Source organism: Bombina bombina, chromosome 8 (assembly GCF_027579735.1).
Source record: "Bombina bombina isolate aBomBom1 chromosome 8, aBomBom1.pri, whole genome shotgun sequence".
NCBI classification, from domain to species: Eukaryota; Metazoa; Chordata; class Amphibia; order Anura; family Bombinatoridae; genus Bombina; species Bombina bombina.
In genome coordinates, this window is record NC_069506.1 from 251474107 (window position 1) to 251494672 (window position 20566).

Genomic DNA, 20566 nt, shown 5'->3' on the forward strand with positions numbered 1-20566 from the left:
CGGTGTGTGGGTGGTGGGTTTTAATGTTGGGGGGGTATTGTATTTTTTTTTACAGGTTAAAGAGCTGATTACTTTGGGGCAATGCCCCGCAAAAGGCCCTTTTAAGGGCTATTTGTAATTTAGTATAGGGTAGGGAATTTTTATATTTTGGGGGAATTTTTTATTTTATTAGGGGATTAGATTAGGTGCAATTAGTTTAAAAAACTTGTAATTATTTTTTTATTTTCTGTAATTTAGTGTTTGTTGTTTTTTGAACTTTATTTTATTAAATTTAATAGCTATAACAAGGGAGTAGAAAGAAGCGCAAAAAGAACCAAGCTTGAGTAATTTATTAAAGTAAATAAAACAAATAAACATAAAAACTTACACTCAGGTAAGTAGAAATGATCGTCTGGATTACAAACACATCCGGTGTACAGCGGCACAAGTCAGAGTCCTGCTCAACAAACAAACTGATCCGTCTACGATGGAATAACCAAGCCGGCAAAACCTGACTCGGCGTCTGACGTCAGTGTGGAGCTGGATTGGAGCGTCCCCCTCTGATGGATCCTTTCTCTGGCCTTACAGTCATACAGCAGGTGATAGCAAAGTAGTCCCAAAGAACAATATCCCTACGCGTTTCGTTCGGATCTCGGCCGAACTTTTTCAAGGGTGATACAAATGTTCAGTTCAAACAGATTCCAGACGATCATTTCTACTTACCTGAGTGTAAGTTTTTATGTTTATTTGTTTTATTTACTTTAATAAATTACTCAAGCTTGGTTTTTTTTGCGCTTCTTTTTACTCCCTTGTTATAGCTGTTCCTTTATCCGGGTGATTAGAAGAAAGATCATCCAAAGAGAAGCTGCATCAACCTGGGTAATTGTGCTATATCATCGCTAAGGACTTGAAAAACGTTTTTTCCTGTGCCTTTTTCATGGACATTTTGGTAACTGGTTTATTTTATTATATGTACTAACATTGTTATTTTATCGTATAGATTGTGTATGTATATATATATTTGTTATTTGTTCAATATCTTCAATATACTTAATTATTAATATTATTAATATATTTAAATAGGAAATTGTGGGCTGTTTTAGTGCGGATATATCTTTTAGGTGTATATTATTTAATTTAATAGTAATTAATTGTAGTTAATTTAGGGATTTAATTTAATTATAGTGTAGTGTTAGGTGTAATTGTAACTTAGGTTAGGGTTTATTTTACAGGTAAATTTGTATTTATTTTAGCTAGATAGTTATTAAATAGTTCATAACTATTTAATAACTATTGTACCTAGTTAAAATAAATACAAAGTTGCCTGTAAAATAAAAATTAATCCTGAGATAGCTACAATGTAACTATTAGTTATATTGTAGCTATCTTAGGGTTTATTTTATAGGTAAGTATTTAGTTTTAAATAGGAATAATTTATTTAATTGTAGTAATTTTATTAAGATTATTTAAAATTATATTTAAATTAGGGGGTGTTAGGGTTAGGGATAGACTTAGGTTTAGGGGTTAATAACTTTATTATAGTGGCGGCGACGGGGGCGGCAGATTAGGGGTTAATAGTTGTAGTTTGGTTGCGGCAATGTTGGGGGCGGCAGAGTAGGGGTTAATAAATATAATGTAGGGTTCGGCGATGTTGGGGGCAGCAGATTAGGGGTTCATAAGTATAATGTAGGTGGCGGCGATGTCCCTAGCGGTAGATTAGGGGTTAATAATATAATGTAGGTGTCGGTGATGTCGGGGGCTGCAGATTAGGGGTTAATAAGTGTAAGATTAGGGGTTTTTAGACTCGGGGTTCATGTTAGGGTGTTAGGTGTAGACATAAAATGTATTTAACCATAGGAAACAATGGGGCTGCATTAGGAGCTGAACGCTGCTTTTTTGCAGGTGTTTTTTCCTATGGGGAAATCGTGCACGAGCACGTTTAGCCAACTTACTGCTACCGTAAGCAGCGCTGGTATTGAGGTGAGATGTGGAGCTAAATTTTGCTCTCCGCTCACTTTTTTTGCGGCTAACACCGGGTTTAGAAAAACCTTTAATACCAGCGTTGTCTTAAGTGAGCGGTGAGAAAAAAAGGCTCGTTAACACCGCACACCATTACCGACAAAACTCGTAATCTAGCCGTTTAATTGTAAACATGGGGTATTAGTTTAACTATAGCGGTCCCTATATCTAACTGAGACTGAACGCTGAATTACCAATAGTGACTCCCTAGTGCTGGGAACAAAACAGCTCATTTGAGCCTAAACAGATAGATATCTAATCGATAACAGCAATAATCAAAGTGGTTTATAGAGGAGCGTCCTCTTATTCCACATAGTCGTAATTCCTAAGTATTTCATAGAAGCGATTTCTACCGCATATTGATTAGAAGATCAAACATACTTTAGATTGGGATAAGGTACAGGCTCTCCCATATGTGTAGTGAAAGATTCAATATCCATTTACTTTAAGGCTGTAGACTCATAAGAGAATTTATTAAACTCCTTGAAATTATAATATCATAGCACAATCTATTTGCGATGTTTATGACAAACTGATAATAAACCTCATTTTAATGGGTAGTGAATAAGCGTACACAGGGAGTAATAGCAACTATTTGCACAAGCCACGGCTTAGCTTGTTTGCAGCTCATATAGGAACATCCCTTTTAGTAACGCTACAAACAGGAATCTAGATAGAATGTAAATATCACAACTGCTTCATACTGCAGAAACTACTCTAAGCCTATAAACTAATAATCGATTATTTATAATTATTATCAGTCAAGATAAATATTATGGGAGTTTAACCCCTCAACCACGGCCTTATAAGTATCGTTTGCCATGCAGGTAAAACGAAAGCACCAAAATACACTTCACTCACGCCATATTTAAAGTAATTTAAGGTTGGAATTTAATGAGTGGATAACACTAACATTAACCTATTGCCACAAAGTATGTATGTGTAATAAGTTACACTTCTATTAGAATCATCTGATATACACAGTATACTCCTAATATGATAATAACAGAGTGACCATTGATATTCATATACTGTTGCAATAATATATTTTAAAAATCATCAGTAGATATATAATATTGAACTTGATCGACTTATTATGCACAGTTGACTTGATCTAGTATTATCAATTTATATTATTATAATATCTATCTATCGTGAGAAGATTTTGACTATGTAATTAATACATGTGTATATGACTATAATTAACCTACACATATATGTTTAATGATTACTAGTTAATCACAAATCTCCAGATATAGAGATATCTTTACTACCCAGCCAATCTAGTGTGTACTCACTATTTAAGTGACCAGTTGTGGAGCAACCTTTATTAATGAGAATGGAGACTATTCCTAAACATATAGTAAATTATTATAATTTACTATAGCGCATTAATGCCCATAGCATAATCACCAATTTATGTACTAAGGCAGTTATGATACAAGTGGACCTGACTATATACCCAATTTAGCAAACTCAACTCAACATTATTTTAGACAAGCTATGTGAAATTTATCTTTATTTAAGGCCATATTACCCAACCAACATAGCTATTAATATATGTCTATTCGATTAAGGAGCGTAGCAGAGTTAGTATTTTAATTATTCATGTTAGTTTTCTTTTTTATCCGTATTATATTAAAAGTTATGTTTTAGTCTACCCGTAATACAGCTGTCTTCAAGTCTGGGCACAGAGTGCTAAGTGCATTCTTTCAGTGGATAGTCTGTTATCCGCTAATTTTTTTGATGATCAGTTGTACTCTAGGAATAAAAGAGACCATTTGTTTAAATGTTATCAATTATCCCTGCAGTGTGGGACCCCCTAAGTGTTGTCCTTCATACTGTTGTACTTTAATTTGATTGACAGACTTCAGGGAAAGTGTCTCACAGTTTGGTTACCGTTACTGTAAAAAAATGTTGCTGGAGATTAATTTATTTTTCTTCTAGAGTGTGAGGTCTTGTAACCAATAATTTCCTTCTAAAAACAACTCTCCCACCATCTATCTGTATGATCCATGAATATATTCATAGAGTAAACACAGCTACTTTGGCTAATCTCTTATCATATCTTAATTTCTACATTAATTTTATTACTTTTGTAGCCCTTCATTCTCAATTTTTATCAGGGTTTCATATGGAGGCAGAATTTAGTTTAGTATTAATGCCTTTTTATTTATGCATAATAATACCTTTTTTCCAGTAAAGGCCACTGCCTAACATTGAGCACTACTATTTTTATTTTGTTGTCTATGAGAACCCATAATCATTTTTTTAACCTGCTATCCTATTTACATACTAGGTAGTCAGTTTACTTTTGCTTTGAAAATATATATTTTATCAACGTTAAATATAATTTGCCATTTAGCAGTCATTTCTTCCATTTTTGCAAATCCCCTTGCAGAGTAATATCCTGATCTGACTAAATCTCTTTAGCTTAATCTGCTATCTTGCAAAAATGCTATGATGGATGATAACCAAATTAATTAAAACTGTACCTGCTAAATTTGTAGACTGCAAAATACACCTGTCCTCATCTCCAGTACATGACATAGTATCCTCAGTGTAACACCAGTCAGAGGTTGCAGAGACACAGGATCTACAGGTCAGTCCATTTGGTTGGGAGCTACCAGTTGGTACTTTTCATAAAAATATGTAAATGAAACCAAAGAAAAAAAAAAAAAATTGAAATTATAAACAGATTGTCACCAACACCTCATGTTGTGTTTCAGATCAAACAGTGTAAATACATTGAATTAGATTAAAAGTATACAAATGTTATGTTACGGTTTTATTTATTTGTATCATTATTAATACATTCAGGGATACATTAGGAGTGGGGTACTAACCGTTGTGCATGAGCGATATCGGGTTTATTGCTGCTCTTTACGTGTGAAGGTAGCACACTATTATGAGTTTAATGTAAATGTGTTCGCTTGAGCGCAACTGAATTTAATGTGCGTCAGGATAGAGAGCTCTGGCTATAGATATCCCTATATACTGTATATATCTATACCTATATATAATCATATATCTATATATTTATATATATATATATATATATATATATATATATATATATATATATAACTGAAAATCCATTATATATATATATATATATATATATATATATATATATATATATATTATGTATTTATGAATAAAGAGAACATATTATGCTATGTGAAGAACATTGAAATGTAAAGTATTAATATTTCATGTCAGGTTAGCTCACTTGAGAAAATGCGATCGGGTTTTCCGTGACTTGTTGGGTGTTAGATTTGTTCCCACTCCATTGAAGTCTATGGGGGAATATGTTAATATGGTCACAATAATCGAAGTTTGGCTTTTTGTGCACATCAGATTAGTTGACTTTAAACTTGTAATGCACAAGCAACCCGACGTGCACAAAAACCTAAAGCACAGTAAACACATGAAAAATGCAAACTGCTGCTCCACTTGTAATCTAGCATTTAATAGGCGACTATAGATATATATAAATATAGCTGCCATCAAATGCAGACATACGAGACAAATCTATAACAAGATATAGTAATGACAGTATACAATGTTATAAGTAAAGGCCCAGAGACTGAACTTTTTCACTTCCTGCAATGAGATTTTTTCTTTTTAGAGAAAAAAAAGAAATGTGCAGGTCATTTTGAAATTTTAAATTAGGCAGTTACATTAAAGCACCAGCTAAATTGCAATAGGCTAGATTTAGAGTTTGGCGTTAGCCGTCAAAAGCAGCGTTAAGGGGTCCTAACGCTGCTTTTGGCCGCCCGCTGGTATTTAGAGTCAGACAGGAAAGGGTCTAACGCTCACTTCCCTACCGCAATTCCAGGCTACCGCAGATCCCTTTACGCCAATTGTGTATCCTATCTTTTCAATGGGATCTGCCTAACACTGGTATTTGGAGTCTTGGGAGAAGTGAGCGGTAGACCCTCTACCGACAAGACTCCTACCGCCAAAAAAAGTCAGTAGTTAAGAGCTTTATGGGCTAACGCCGGAATATAAAGCTCTTAACTACTGTGCTCTAAAGTACACCAACACTCATAAACTACCTATGTACCCCTAAACCGAGGCCCCACCTCATCGCTGCCACTCTAATAAAAAAAATGAACCCCTAATCTGCCGACCGGACACCGCCACCACCTACATTATACCTATGAATCCCTAATCTGCTGCCCCTAACACCGCCGACCCCTATATTATATTTATTAACCCCTAATCTGCCCCCCCCAATGTCGCTGCTATCTAACTACACTTATTAACCCCTAATCTGCCGACCGGACCTCGCCCCCACTATAATAAATGTATTAACCCCTAAACTTCCGCACTCGCGCCTCGCAAACACTAGAATAAATTGTATTAACCCCTAATCTGCCCTTCCTAACATCGCCGCCACCTACCTACAATTATTAACCCCTAATCTCCCACCCGCACCGTCAACATTACTATAATACACTATCATTAAATTAATTAAATAAATTACCTACAATTACATAAAATAAAATACAATAAAATAAACTATTCTATAATACAAAAAAAACCCCACTAAATTATATAAATAAAAAAAAATACAAGCAGTTTAAACTAATTACAACTAATCTAAGCCCCCTAATAAAATAAAAAAGCCCCCCAAAATAAACAATTCCCTACCCTATTCTAAAATACAAAAGTAATCAGCTCTTTTACCAGCCCTTAAAAGGGCTTTTTGCGGGGCCTTGCCCCAAAGTAATCAGCTCTTTTGCATGAAAATAAAAATACAATAGCCCCCCCAACATTACAACCCAACACCCACATACCCCTACTCTAACCCACCCAAACCCCCTTTAAAAAACCTATCGCTAACCCCCTGAAGATCTCCCTACCCTGAGTCATCTTCACTCAGCCGAGCCAAATTCTTCATCCAAGGTGAGCAGCGGTGGTCCATCATCCGGTACAAGTCTTCATCCAAGCGGGGCAAGAAGAGGTCCTCCATCTGGTAGAAGTCTTCATCCAAGCAGGGCAAGAAGAGGTCCTCCATCCGGTAAAAGTCTTCATCCAGGCGGCGTCTTCAATCTTCATCCATCCGGAGCGGAGCCATCTTCAAAGGAGCCGACGCAGAGCCATCCTCTTCTACCGACGGACTAACGACGAATGAAGGTTCCTTTAAGGGACATCATCCAAGTTGGCATCCCTTCAATTCCGATTGGCTGATAGAATTCTATCAGCCAATCGGAATTAAGGTAGAAAAAATCTGATTGGCTGATGCAATCAGCCAATCAGATTGAAGTTCAATCCGATTGGCTGATCCAATCAGCCAATTGTATTGAACTCGTATTCTATTGGCTGTTCCGATCAGCCAATAGAATCCTAGTTCAATACGATTGGCTGATTGGATCTTGGATGACGTCCCTTAAAGGAACCTTCATTTGTCGTTAGTCCGTCGGGGAAGAAGGATGTTCAGCGTCGGTGGGATGAAGATGGATCCGGAAGAAAGAAGATAGAAGATGCCGCTTGGAAGAAGATATCGCCCGGATGGAAGACCTCTTCTTTGCCACTTGGATCAAGACTTCGCCCGGATGGAGAACCTCTTCATTGCCGCTTGGATCAAGACTTCTACCGGATGGAGGACATCTTCTTGCTCCGCTTGGATGAAGAATTCGGCTCGGCTGGGTGAAGACGACTCAAGGTAGGGAGATCTTCAGGGGGTTAGTGTTAGGTTTTTTTAAGGGGGGTTGGTTGGGTTAGAGTAGGGGTATGTGGGTGGTGGGTTGTAATGTTGGGGGGTATTGTATTTTTATTTTCATGCAAAAGAGCTGATTACTTTTGGGCAAGACCCCGCAAAAAGCCCTTTTAAGGGCTGGTAAAAGAGCTGATTACTTTTTTTATTTTAGAATAGGGTAGGGAATTTTTTATTTTGGGGGCTTTTTATTTTAATAGGGGGCTTATATTAGGTGTAATTAGTTTAAACTGCTTGTAATTCTTTTTTATTTTTTGTAATTTAGTGTTTTTTTTTTTGTATTATAGAATAGTTTATTTTATTGTATTTTATTCTAGGTAATTGTAGGTAATTTATTTAATTAATTTATTGATAGTGTAGTGTTAGGTTTAATTGTAACTTAGGTTAGGATTTTTTTTACATATCATGTTGTATTTATTTTAACTAGGTAGCTATTAAATAGTTATTAACTATTTAATAGCTATTGTACCTAGTTAAAATAAATACAAAGTTGCCTGTAAAATAAATATAAATCCTAAGGCCTAGATTTGGAGTTTGGCGGTAAAAGGGCTGTTAACGCTCCGCGGGCTTTTTTCTGGCCGCACCATAAAATTAACTCTGGTATCGAGAGTTCAAACAAATGCTGCGTTAGGCTCCAAAAAAGGAGTGTAGAGCATTTTTACCGCAAATGCAACTCTCGATACCAGAGTTGCTTACGGACGCGGCCGGCCTCAAAAACGTGCTCGTGCACGATTCTCCCATAGGAAACAATGGGGCTGTTTGAGCTGAAAAAAAACCTAACACCTTAAAAAAAGCAGCGTTCAGCTCCTAACGCAGCCCCATTGTTTCCTATGGGGAAACACTTCCTACGTCTGCACCTAACACTCTAACATGTACCCCGAGTCTAAACACCCCTAACCTTACACTTATTAACCCCTAATCTGCCGCTCCCGCTATCGCTGACCCCTGCATATTTTTTTAACCCCTAATCTGCCGCTCCGTAAACCGCCGCAACCTACGTTATCCCTATGTACCCCTAATCTGCTGCCCTAACATCGCCGACCCCTATATTATATTTATTAACCCCTAATCTGCCGCTCCCAACATCGCCACTACCTACCTACACTTATTAACCCCTAATCTGCCGAGCGGACCTGAGCGCTACTATAATAAAGTTATTAACCCCTAATCCGCCTCACTAACCCTATCATAAATAGTATTAACCCCTAATCTGCCCTCCCTAACATCGCCGACACCTACCTTCAATTATTAACCCCTAATCTTCCGATCGGAGCTCACCGCTATTCTAATAAATGTATTAACCCCTAACGCTAAGTCTAACCCTAACACTAACACCCCCATAACTTAAATATAATTTACATCTAACGAAATTAATTAACTCTTATTAAATAAATGATTCCTATTTAAAGCTAAATACTTACCTGTAAAATAAATCCTAATATAGCTACAATATAAATTATAATTACATTGTAGCTATTTTAGGATTAATATTTATTTTACAGGCAACTTTGTAATTATTTAACCAGGTACAATAGCTATTAAATAGTTAAGAAATATTTAATAGTTACCTAGTTAAAATAATAACAAATTTACCTGTAAAATAAATCCTAACCTAAGATATAATTAAACCTAACACTACACTATCAATAAAAAAATTAAATAAACTACCTACAATTACCTACAATTAACCTAACACTACACTATCAATAAATTAATTAAACACAATTGCTACAAATAAATACAATTAAATAAACTAGCTAAAGTACCAAAAATAAAAAAGAACTAAGTTACAAAAAATAAAAAAATATTTACAAACATAAGAAAAATATTACAACAATTTTAAACTAATTACACCTACTCTAAGCCCCCTAATAAAATAACAAAGCCCCCCAAAATAAAAAATTCCCTACCCTATTCTAAATTAAAAAAGTTACAAGCTCTTTTACCTTACCAGCCCTGAACAGGGCCCTTTGCGGGGCATGCCCCAAGAAGTTCAGCTCTTTTGCCTGTAAAAGAATAAATACAATACCCCCCCCCCAACATTACAACCCACCACCCACATACCCCTAATCTAACCCAAACCCCCCTTAAATAAACCTAACACTAAGCCCCTGAAGATCTTCCTACCTTGTCTTCACCATCCAGGTATCGCCGATCCGTCCTGGCTCCAATCTTCATCCAACCCAAGCGGGGGTTGGCATTCCATAATCCGGTGCTGAAGAGGTCCAGAAGAGGCTCCAAAGTCTTCCTCCTATCCGGCAAGAAGAGGACATCCGGACCGGCAAACATCTTCTCCAAGCGGCATCTTCGATCTTCTTCCATCCGGAGCGAAGCGGCAGGATCCTGAAGACCTCCAGCGCGGAACATCCATCCGGACCGACGACTGAACGACGAATGACTGTTCCTTTAAGGGACGTCATCCAAGATGGCGTCCCTCGAATTCCGATTGGCTGATAGGATTCTATCAGCCAATCGGAATTAAGGTAGGAATTTTCTGATTGGCTGATGGAATCAGCCAATCAGAATCAAGTTCAATCCGATTGGCTGATCCAATCAGCCAATCAGATTGAGCTCGCATTCTATTGGCTGTTCCGATCAGCCAATAGAATGCGAGCTCAATCTGATTGGCTGATTGGATCGGCCAATCGGATTGAACTAGATTCTGATTGGCTGATTCCATCAGCCAATCAGAAAATTCCTACCTTAATTCCGATTGGCTGATAGAATCCTATCAGCCAATCGGAATTCGAGGGACGCCATCTTGGATGACGTCCCTTAAAGGAACAGTCATTCGTCGTTCAGTCGTCGGTCCGGATGGATGTTCCGCGCTGGAGGTCTTCAGGATCCTGCCGCTTCGCTCCGGATGGAAGAAGATCGAAGATGCCGCTTGGAGAAGATGTTTGCCGGTCCGGATGTCCTCTTCTTGCCGGATAGGAGGAAGACTTTGGAGCCTCTTCTGGACCTCTTCAGCACCGGATTATGGATCGCCAACCCCCACTTGGGTTGGATGAAGATGTTGGAGCCAGGACGGATCGGCGATACCTGGATGGTGAAGACAAGGTAGGAAGATCTTCAGGGGCTTAGTGTTAGGTTTATTTAAGGGGGGTTTGGGTTAGATTAGGGGTATGTGGGTGGTGGGTTGTAATGTTGGGGGGGGGGGTATTGTATTTATTCTTTTACAGGCAAAAGAGCTGAACTTCTTGGGGCATGCCCCGCAAAGGGCCCTGTTCAGGGCTGGTAAGGTTAAAGAGCTTGTAACTTTTTTAATTTAGAATAGGGTAGGGAAATTTTTATTTTGGGGGGCTTTGTTATTTTATTAGGGGGCTTAGAGTACGTGTAATTAGTTTAAAATTGTTGTAATATTTTTCTTATGTTTGTAAATATTTTTTTATTTTTTGTAACTTAGTTCTTTTTTATTTTTGGTACTTTAGCTAGTTTATTTAATTGTATTTATTTGTAGCAATTGTGTTTAATTAATTTATTGATAGTGTAGTGTTAGGTTAATTGTAGGTAATTGTAGGTAGTTTATTTAATTTTTTTATTGATAGTGTAGTGTTAGGTTTAATTATATCTTAGGTTAGGATTTATTTTACAGGTAAATTTGTTATTATTTTAACTAGGTAACTATTAAATATTTCTTAATTATTTAATAGCTATTGTACCTGGTTAAAATAATTACAAAGTTACCTGTAAAATAAATATTAATCCTAAAATAGCTACAATATAATTATAATTTATATTGTAGCTATATTAGGATTTATTTTACAGGTAAGTATTTAGCTTTAAATAGGAATAATTTATTTAATAAGAGTTAATTTATTTCGTTAGATGTAAATTATATTTAAGTTATGGGGGTGTTAGGGTTAGGGTTAGACTTAGCTTTAGGGGTTAATACATTTATTAGAATAGCGGTGAGCTCCGATCGGCAGATTAGGGGTTAATAATTGAAGTTAGGTGTCGGCGATGTTAGGGAGGGCAGATTAGGGGTTAATACTATTTATGATAGGGTTAGTGAGGCGGATTAGGGGTTAATAACTTTATTATAGTAGCGCTCAGGTCCGCTCGGCAGATTAGGGGTTAATAAGTGTAGGCAGGTGTCGGCGACGTTGAGGGGGGCAGATTAGGGGTTAATAAATATAATATAGGGGTCGGCGGTGTTAGGGGCAGCAGATTAGGGGTACATAGGGATAACGTAGGTGGCAGCGCTTTGCGGTCGGAAGATTAGGGGTTAATTATTTTAAGTAGCTGGCGGCGATGTTGTGGGGGGCATGTTAGGGGTTAATAAATATAATACAGGGGTCGGCGGGGTTAGGGGCAGCATATTAGGGGTACATAAGTATAACGTAGGTGGCGGTCGGCAGATTAGGGGTTAAAAATTTTAATCGAGTGGCGGCGATGTGGGGGGAGCTCGGTTTAGGGGTACATAGGTAGTTTATGGGTGTTAGTGTACTTTAGGGTACAGTAGTTAAGAGCTTTATAAACCGGCGTTAGCCAGAAAGCTCTTAACTCCTGCTATTTTCAGGCGGCTAGAATTTTGTCGTTAGAGCTCTAACGCTCACTTCAGAAACGACTCTAAATACCGGCGTTAGAAAGATCCCATTGAAAAGATAGGATACGCAATTGACGTAAGGGGATCTGCGGTATGGAAAAGTCGCGGCTGAAAAGTGAGCGTTAGACCCTTTAATCACTGACTCCAAATACCAGCGGGCGGCCAAAACCAGCGTTAGGAGCCTCTAACGCTGGTTTTGACGGCTACCGCCGAACTCTAAATCTAGGCCTAAAATAGCTACAATGTAATTATTAATTATATTGTAGCTATATTAGGGTTTATTTTATAGGCAAGTATTTAGTTTTAAATAGGAATAATTTAGTTAATTCTAGGAATATTATTTCGTTTAATATAAATTATATTTATGTTAGGGGGGTGTTAAGGTTAGGGTTAGAATTATGTTTAGGGGTTAATAACTTTATTATAGTAGCGGCGACGGTGCGGGCGGGAGATTAGGGGTTAATAATTGTAGGTAGGTGGCGGCGATGTTAGGGAGGGCAGATTAGGGGTTAATACAATTTATTTTAGTGTTTGCGAGGCGGGAGGGTGGAGGTTTAGGGGTTAATACATTTATTATAGTGGCGGAGAGGTCCGGTCGGTAGATTAGGGGTTAATAAATGTAGGTAAGGTAGCGGCGACGATGGGGGGGGCTGATTAGGGGTTAATAAATATAATATAGGGGTCGGCGGTGTTAGGGGCAGCAGATTTGGGGTTCATAGGGATAATGTAGGTTGCGGCGGTGTCCGGAGCGGAAGAATAGGGGTTAATAATAATATGCAGGGTTAATAAGTGTAAGGTTAGGGGTGTTTAGACTCGGGGTTCATGTTAGGGTGTTAGGTGTAGACTTAGAAAGTGTTTCCCCATAGGAAACAATGGTCTGTGTTAGGAGCTGAACGCTGCTTTTTTGCAGGCGTTTTTTCAGCCAAAACTGCCCCATTGTTTCCTATGGGGATATCGTGCACAAGCATGTTTTTCCAGCTTACCGCTACCGTAAGCAACGCTGGTATTGAGGGTTGAAGTGGAGCTAAGTTAGGCTCAACGCACTCTTTTTTGAGCCTAACGCAGCCCCTCAGACAACTCTAAATACCAGTGTTGTTGGAAGGGTGCGTTGGCAAAAAAAGCAGCGTTAGCTACGCGGCTTTCTACCGTCAAAACTCTAAATCTAGCCGAATGTGTTGATTAACTGAAGAATAAAGCCATTTTTTATAAATTCTGTTAATTTTTTAAAAATGTCTCTTGTATAAATTTGCTTTCTTTGCTCTTGGTCTAACATCGCATAATTAAAAGGTAAAACATGTAGTAATAATAAAAAGGTGGATTGCTCCTGAGAACATCTTATATTCAGGAGTAACAACTTTGCAGACTGGTAAAGATTCTGCTCTGTATTTGACTGTTCTCTTTAAACAGTGCTTTGCTGTGTCTGCACTGCATTAAGAAAAACTTACACAGTGCAGCCAGAGCACAGCAATGTTTTAAGAGTACAGCCTGATGTGGAACACAGCTAATAGTTTCTGCATGTTCCCGGTTCTTTCAGCAGATGTGCTGCACTTTCTGCAATTACATCTCAGATAACTGTATATATTGCCTTGGGGATTCAAAGTATTGTAAAGAGCGGGATAACATAGTGATGGGGCTAAAATAAAAAGTTACTTACAAGTGGGTGCTGTTGGAGTGCAATTGTCAGTACCACAACAACTGCTTGAAAATTTGACTTTCATAATTGGATTGCTGATACTTCCTTTAGCATTACATTCACTTGCTGGAGAGCATGATCTGGCAAAAACTGTAGTTTCAACTCCACCTAAAAACAAAGTACAAATGGACTTGTTTATTGAATGCTAGAGAGAGAGAGATAAATCATAAATAATGTACTGCAGTAGTGATTACCTTATAGAAAATAAATCCACAAATATTATTTAATGTATCTTAATGCTGTACATTTAGGTATGGTTAAATAATTTAAAGCTTTACATTTCTATATGGTTAAATAATTTAAAGCTGCTCTCCTTTCTTTTATTAAGGGGCCAGACCAGAGTGGAAGCGAGTTAAATTGAGTTTAATAGCGCGATCGGGCCGGCTGTGACTAGACACCAATCAGCATCTATCTCACAAGAGTGTATTGCTGCTTCAGAGCCTACCTGGGTATGCTTTTTAACAAAATATAACAAGAGAATGAAGCAAATTAGCTAATAAAAGTAGACATTTATTTAACATTGCCTGTTTTATCAGTCAGACAAGTCTTAATTAACTGTCCCTTTAAGTTTGCATTAATTTGTATTTTAAGCTAATTTCATTTAAATAAGCCATTATTTATTTTCAGACTTTTTTTTTCTTTTGCAATCCATTAACATTACCTGTAACCGTAGTAACAGTATATGCTGACAAACATTGTTCACCAGATCCACATGTTACGCTGCTGCCTGTACATGAACTGCCAGTTCCAACGCACTGTACACATAAGAGAGAATAACCTAAAAGAAAAATACTTTTTCAAGAATTGCAAACAAACAAAAAATAAGTGACACAACATTTCATTTGTGATAATTTAATTTAAGTAATTCCCATTTACCTTTGTTACAGATTATATTTAATACTGAAAATGTAAGGGAATTTGTTCCTTTTTGTTTATGTTTTTATTTGAGATATCTGTTTTTGTTATTAAAACCATCACCTAACATATGCTCATATCAATGGCCTGAGCCTGCAAATAATAATCACCTAGATTACAAGTTGTGCGCTAAACCTGGTGCATAAATAACGCAAAAAAAATAGTTTTATCGCACTTTCCATAGCACTGCCATTACAATTTACACAAAATCTCCTTGCGATAAGCTCCATACCGCACAAAAGTCAAAGCTTGGGTTTACGTGCTCGTGCATGCTTTCCCCCTTAGACATCAATGGAGAGAAAGTGTTTGAAAAAAACTAACACCTGCGATCGTGGAATGGTGGTCGCCGTAACCCAACCCCTTTGATGTCTATGGGGAAAATAAAAGTTATGTTAAAACTTAACACCCTAACATAAACCCCTAGTCTAAATACCTCTAATCCACCGCCCCCGACATCGACAACACTAAATAAAATTATTAACCCCTAAACCGCCACCCTCTACCATCTCCGACACTAAATAAAACTATTAACCCCTAAACCGCTGGCCCCTCACATCGCTAATAGTATAATAAAACTATTAACCCCTAAACCACCGGGCCCCCACATTGCAACACACTAAATTAAACTATTAACCCCTATACCTAACATCCCCCTAATTTTAAATTAAACTTACAATATAATTATTTATACTATAATTGTGTTTGTAATGTCCGTCGCTGTCGGCAGTTGTGCATGCATCCTCAATGGAATGTTGGCAGCATGAGGACAAACAAATCCCGAAAATGGCAGGGTGGTGAAAGAATCCATCAAATGTAGATTCTTTCACCACCCTGCCATTTTTGGATTCCACCGGGATGCAGCGAGGGCAAACGGAGCATTACAAAAGCAAAAACTAACCGCCCACATCAATTAATTAATTGATTAAACCCCTTATTCACTTAACCGTCAACCACCCACATCGGAATACACCTAATTACCCTATTAACCTCTAAACCGCAAAACCCCCACATCGCAATAAACCTAATTATCCTATTAACCCCTAAACCACAAAACCCCTACATTGCAATAAACCTATTTACCTTATTAACCCGTAAACAGCAAAACTCCCACATCGCAACAAACCTAATTAACTTATTAACCCCTTAAATCACCAAAACACACAACGCAAATATCTATTAAAATAACTACCCTAACCTATCACCCCTTAAATTAACCCAAATTACATAAACTAATAAATTCTAAAATTACAAAAAAAATAAGTTTAATAAAAATAAAAAAGCTAAAATTACAGAAAATAAAAAATCACATTACCAAATTTTACAAAATTAAACCTAATTCCTATGAAAATAAAAATCCCCCAAAATAAAACACCCCCTACTCTAAGAATAAACTACCAGTAGCCCTTAAAAGGGCTTTTTGCAGGGCATTGCCCCAAGATAATCAGCTCTTACAAAAAATACACAAAGTCCCCCCTAACAGTATAAAAAAACCCAAAATAAAAAACTAACACTAAAAAAACTAAACTACCCATTGCCCTGAAAAGGGCATTTGTTTGGTCATTGCCCTTAAAAGGGCATTTAGCTCTTTTACTGCCCATCCCTAATCTAAATACAACAAACTCCCCCAAAAAAACCTTAAAAAAACCTGTCTAACCCGTTGGTACTCACGGTTGCTGAACTCAGGCAGAGAAGGTTGTGTCCCATGCGGTAAAGTCTTCTTCCAAGCAGCAACCTCTTCTTTCTTCTTCCAGGAACAGCTGGCGCGGAGTGGAGGGCGGAAGAATGATCAACGCAGGGCTTAAGACCGGAGACCCTGGAACTGAAGACCAGTGACTGCGGAGCCATGGAGCATGGAGGATCCTCTTCGTACAATCTCTGCCATACACTGAATAGTGAATTCAAGGTACGCGATTAAAGATGGAGTCCCGTGAATTCATATTGGCTGATTTGATTCTTCAAATTCAAATCAGCCAATAGGATTAGAGCTACTCAAATCCTATTGGCTGTTCAAATCAGCCAATAGGATGAAAGCAAGTAAAATCTTATTAGTTGGTGAACAGCCAATAGGATTTCACTTGCTCTCATACTATTGGCTGTACACCAGCCAATAGAATGAGAGCAAGCAAAATCCTATTGACTGTTCACCAACTAATACAATTTAACTTGCTCTCATTCTATTGGCTGATTTGAAAATGTCAGCCAATAGGAATGCAAGGTTCCCCAATAAATATGGGTACCTTTCATTTAATCTTCAGTGTGCGGCGGACGATCGCATGAAGTGGAAACTCCATCACCGCCTCTGAAGATCACCACATCTGGAAGCACCTCTCAGCATCTCCTCTCCGCGCCGCCTTCACTGTGGATGAAGATGATAGACCCGTCTGGAAGAAGATCTTCTCCGCCGGACTTAAGGAACAGTGAGTAGCAACCTGGAAGTTTTTTTAAGTTTTGTTTTTTTTTTGGGGGGGGGGTTGTTTTATATAGATTAGGGACGGACAGTAAAAGAGTAAAATTCCCTTTTAAGGGCAATGCCAAAACAAATGCCCTTTTCAGGGCAATGGGTAGTTTACTTTTTTTAGTTTTAGGGTCTTTTATTTTGAGGGGTATAGTGGGTGGGGGGTTTACTGTTAGGGGGGACTTTGTGTATTTTTTGTAAAAGAGCTGATTATCTTGGGGCAATGCCCTGCAAAAAGCCCTACCTACTGGTAGTTTATTTTTAGAGTAGGGGGTGTTTTTATTGGGGGGGGGGGCTTTTTTATTTTTATAGGGATTAGGTTTAATTTTGTAAAATTTGGTAATTTGATTTTTTATTTTCTGCAATTTTAGCCTTTGTTTATTTTTTGAAACTTTAGAATTTATTAGTTTAGGTAATTTGGGATTAATATAAGGGGGTGTTAGGTTAGGGGGTGTTAAGTTAGGGGGTGTTAGGTTAGGGTACTTACAGCTAGATTATGAGTTTTGCGTTATGAGTAAAAAAGCAACGTTAAGCCTCATAACGCTGCTTTTTTACTACTGCTGCTATTATGAGTCTTGTAGGTACAGCTGTCATGCACACTTTTTTGGCCGTACCGCAAATTAACTTTTTAGTCTTTTTTCAATGGGACTTCCATTGCGCCGGTATTACAAACTTTTTTTTTTTTAGGCCAAAAAGTGAGCGGTACAGCCTATATTGCAAGATTCGTAACGCATTCTAAAGTCAGTAGTTATGAGTTTTACACTACAAAGCCATAGCATAAAACTCATAACTAAAGTGCTAAAAAGTACACTAGCACCCATAAACTACCTATTAACCCCTAAACCGAGGCCCTCCCACATCGCAAACACTAAAATAAAATTATTAACCCCTAATCTGCCGCTCCGGACATCACCGCCACTAGAATAAACATATTAACCCCTAAACCGCTGTATTCCCGCATCGTAAACACTATTTAAATATTATTAACCCATAATCTGCTGTCCCTAATATCGCCACCTACCTACATTAATTAACCCCTAATCTGCCGCCCCCAACGTCGGCGCCACTATACTAAATTTAATAACCCCTAAATCTAAGTCTAACCCTAACACCCCCTAACTTAAATATAATTAAAATAAATCTAAAGAAAACCTACTATTAACTAAACAATTCCTATTTGAAACTAAATACTTACCTAAAAAATAAACCCTAAGCTAACTACAATATAACTAATAGTTACACTGTATCTAGCTTAGGTTTTATTTTTATTTTACAGGCAAGTTTGTATTTATTTTAACTAGGTAGAATAGTTACTAAATAGTTATTAACTATTTCATAACTACCTAGCTAAAATAAATACAAACCGCTAGATTTAGAGTTCTGCGACCAAAGGGGTGCGTTAGCTACGCATGCTTTTTTTCTCCCGCACCTTTTAAATACCGCTGGTATTTAGAGTTCACAGAAGGGCTGCGTTAGGCTCCAAAAAGGGAGCGTAGAGCATATTTACCGCCACTGCAACTCTCAATACCATCGGTGCTTACGGACACGGCCAGCTTCAAAAACGTGCTCCTGCATGATTCCCCCATAGGAAACAATGGGGCCGTTTGAGCTGAAAAAAAACCTAACACCTGCAAAAAAGCAGCGTTCAGCTCCTAACCCAGCCCCATTGTTTCCTACGGGGAAACACTTCCTATGTACCCCGAGTCTAAACACCCCTAACCTTACACTTATTAACCCCTAATCTGCCGCCCCCACTATCGCTGACTCCTGCATTATACTATTAACCCCTAATCTGCCGCTCTGTACACCGCCGCAACCTACGTTATCAATATGTACCCCTAATCTGCTGCCCCTAACACCGCCGACCCCTATATTATATTTATTAACCCCTAATCTGCCGCCCCCAATGTCGCCGCCACCTACCTACACTTATTAACCCCTAATCTGCCGACTGGACCTCACCGCTACTATAATAAAGTTATTAACCCCTAATCCGCTCCGCCTCACTCTCGCCTCAAAAACCCTATAATAAATAATATTAACCCCTAATCTGCCCTCCCTAACATCACCGACACCTAACTTCAAGTATTAACCCCTAATCTGCCGACCGGACCTCGCCGCTACTCTAATAAATGTATTAACCCCTAAAGCTAAGTCTAACCCTAACCCTAACACCCCCCTAAGTTAAATATAATTTTTATGTAACAAAATAAAATAAATCTTATTAAATAAATTATTCCTATTTAAAGCTAAATACTTACCTGTAAAATAAACCCTAATACAGCTACAATATAAATAATAATTATATTGTAGCTATTTTAGGATTAAAATTTATTTTACAGGTAACTTTGTATTTATTTTAACTAGGTACAATAGCTATTAAATAGTTAATAACTATTTAATAGCTACCAAGTTAAAATAATTACAAATTACCTGTAAAATAAATCCTAACCTAAGTTACAATTAAACCTAACACTACACTATCAATAAATTAATTAAATAAACTACCAACAATTACCTACAATTACCTACAATTAAACCTAACACTACACTATCATTAAATTAATTAAATACAAATACTTACAAATAAATACAATTAAATAAACTAACTAAAGTACAAAAAATAAAAAAAGAACTAAGTTACAAAAAAAAATTTTTTTTTTTACAAACATTAGAAAAAGATTACAATTTTAAGCTAATTACACCTACTCTAAGCCCCCTAATAAAATAACAAAGCCCCCCAAAATAAAAAATGCCCTACCCTATCTAAAATAAAAATAGAAAAGCTCTTTTACCTTACCAGCCCTTAAAAGGGCCTTTTGCGGGGCATGCCCCAAAGAATTCTGCTCTTTTGCCTGTAAAAGAAAAATACAATACCCCCCCAACATTACAACCCACCACCCACATACCCCTAATCTAACCCAAACCCCCCTTAAATAAACCTAACACTAAGCCCCTGAAGATCTCCCTACCTTGAGTCGTCTTCACCCAACCGGGCACCGATGGACCAAAAGAAGACATCCGGAGCGGCAGAAGTCTTCATCCTATCCGGGCAGAAGAGGACATCCGGACCGGTAGACATCTTCATCCAAGCGGCATCTTCTATCTTCATCCATCTGGAGCGGAGTGGAGCCATCTTCTTCCAGCCGACGTGGATCCATCCTCTTCTACCGACACCTACTCGCCGAATGACGGTTCCTTTAAATGACGTCATCTAAGATGGCGTCCCTC

The 20566-nt window shown here is 37.7% G+C and overlaps 1 protein-coding gene across 1 annotated transcript in view; it reads right to left on the reverse strand.

Moving 5' to 3' along the window:
• The window catches only part of LOC128638979 (phospholipase A2 inhibitor gamma subunit B-like), a 68617-nt gene that overhangs the window by 17538 nt on the left and 30513 nt on the right, over positions 1-20566 (reverse strand). Inside the window, exons 2-4 of the mRNA XM_053691121.1 lie at positions 14627-14743; positions 13927-14073; positions 4494-4634 (exon numbers count right to left, since the gene is read on the reverse strand). Of these exons, the coding sequence (XP_053547096.1) occupies positions 4494-4634; positions 13927-14073; positions 14627-14743 (405 nt within the window). The remainder of the gene's footprint in view (positions 1-4493; positions 4635-13926; positions 14074-14626; positions 14744-20566) is intronic.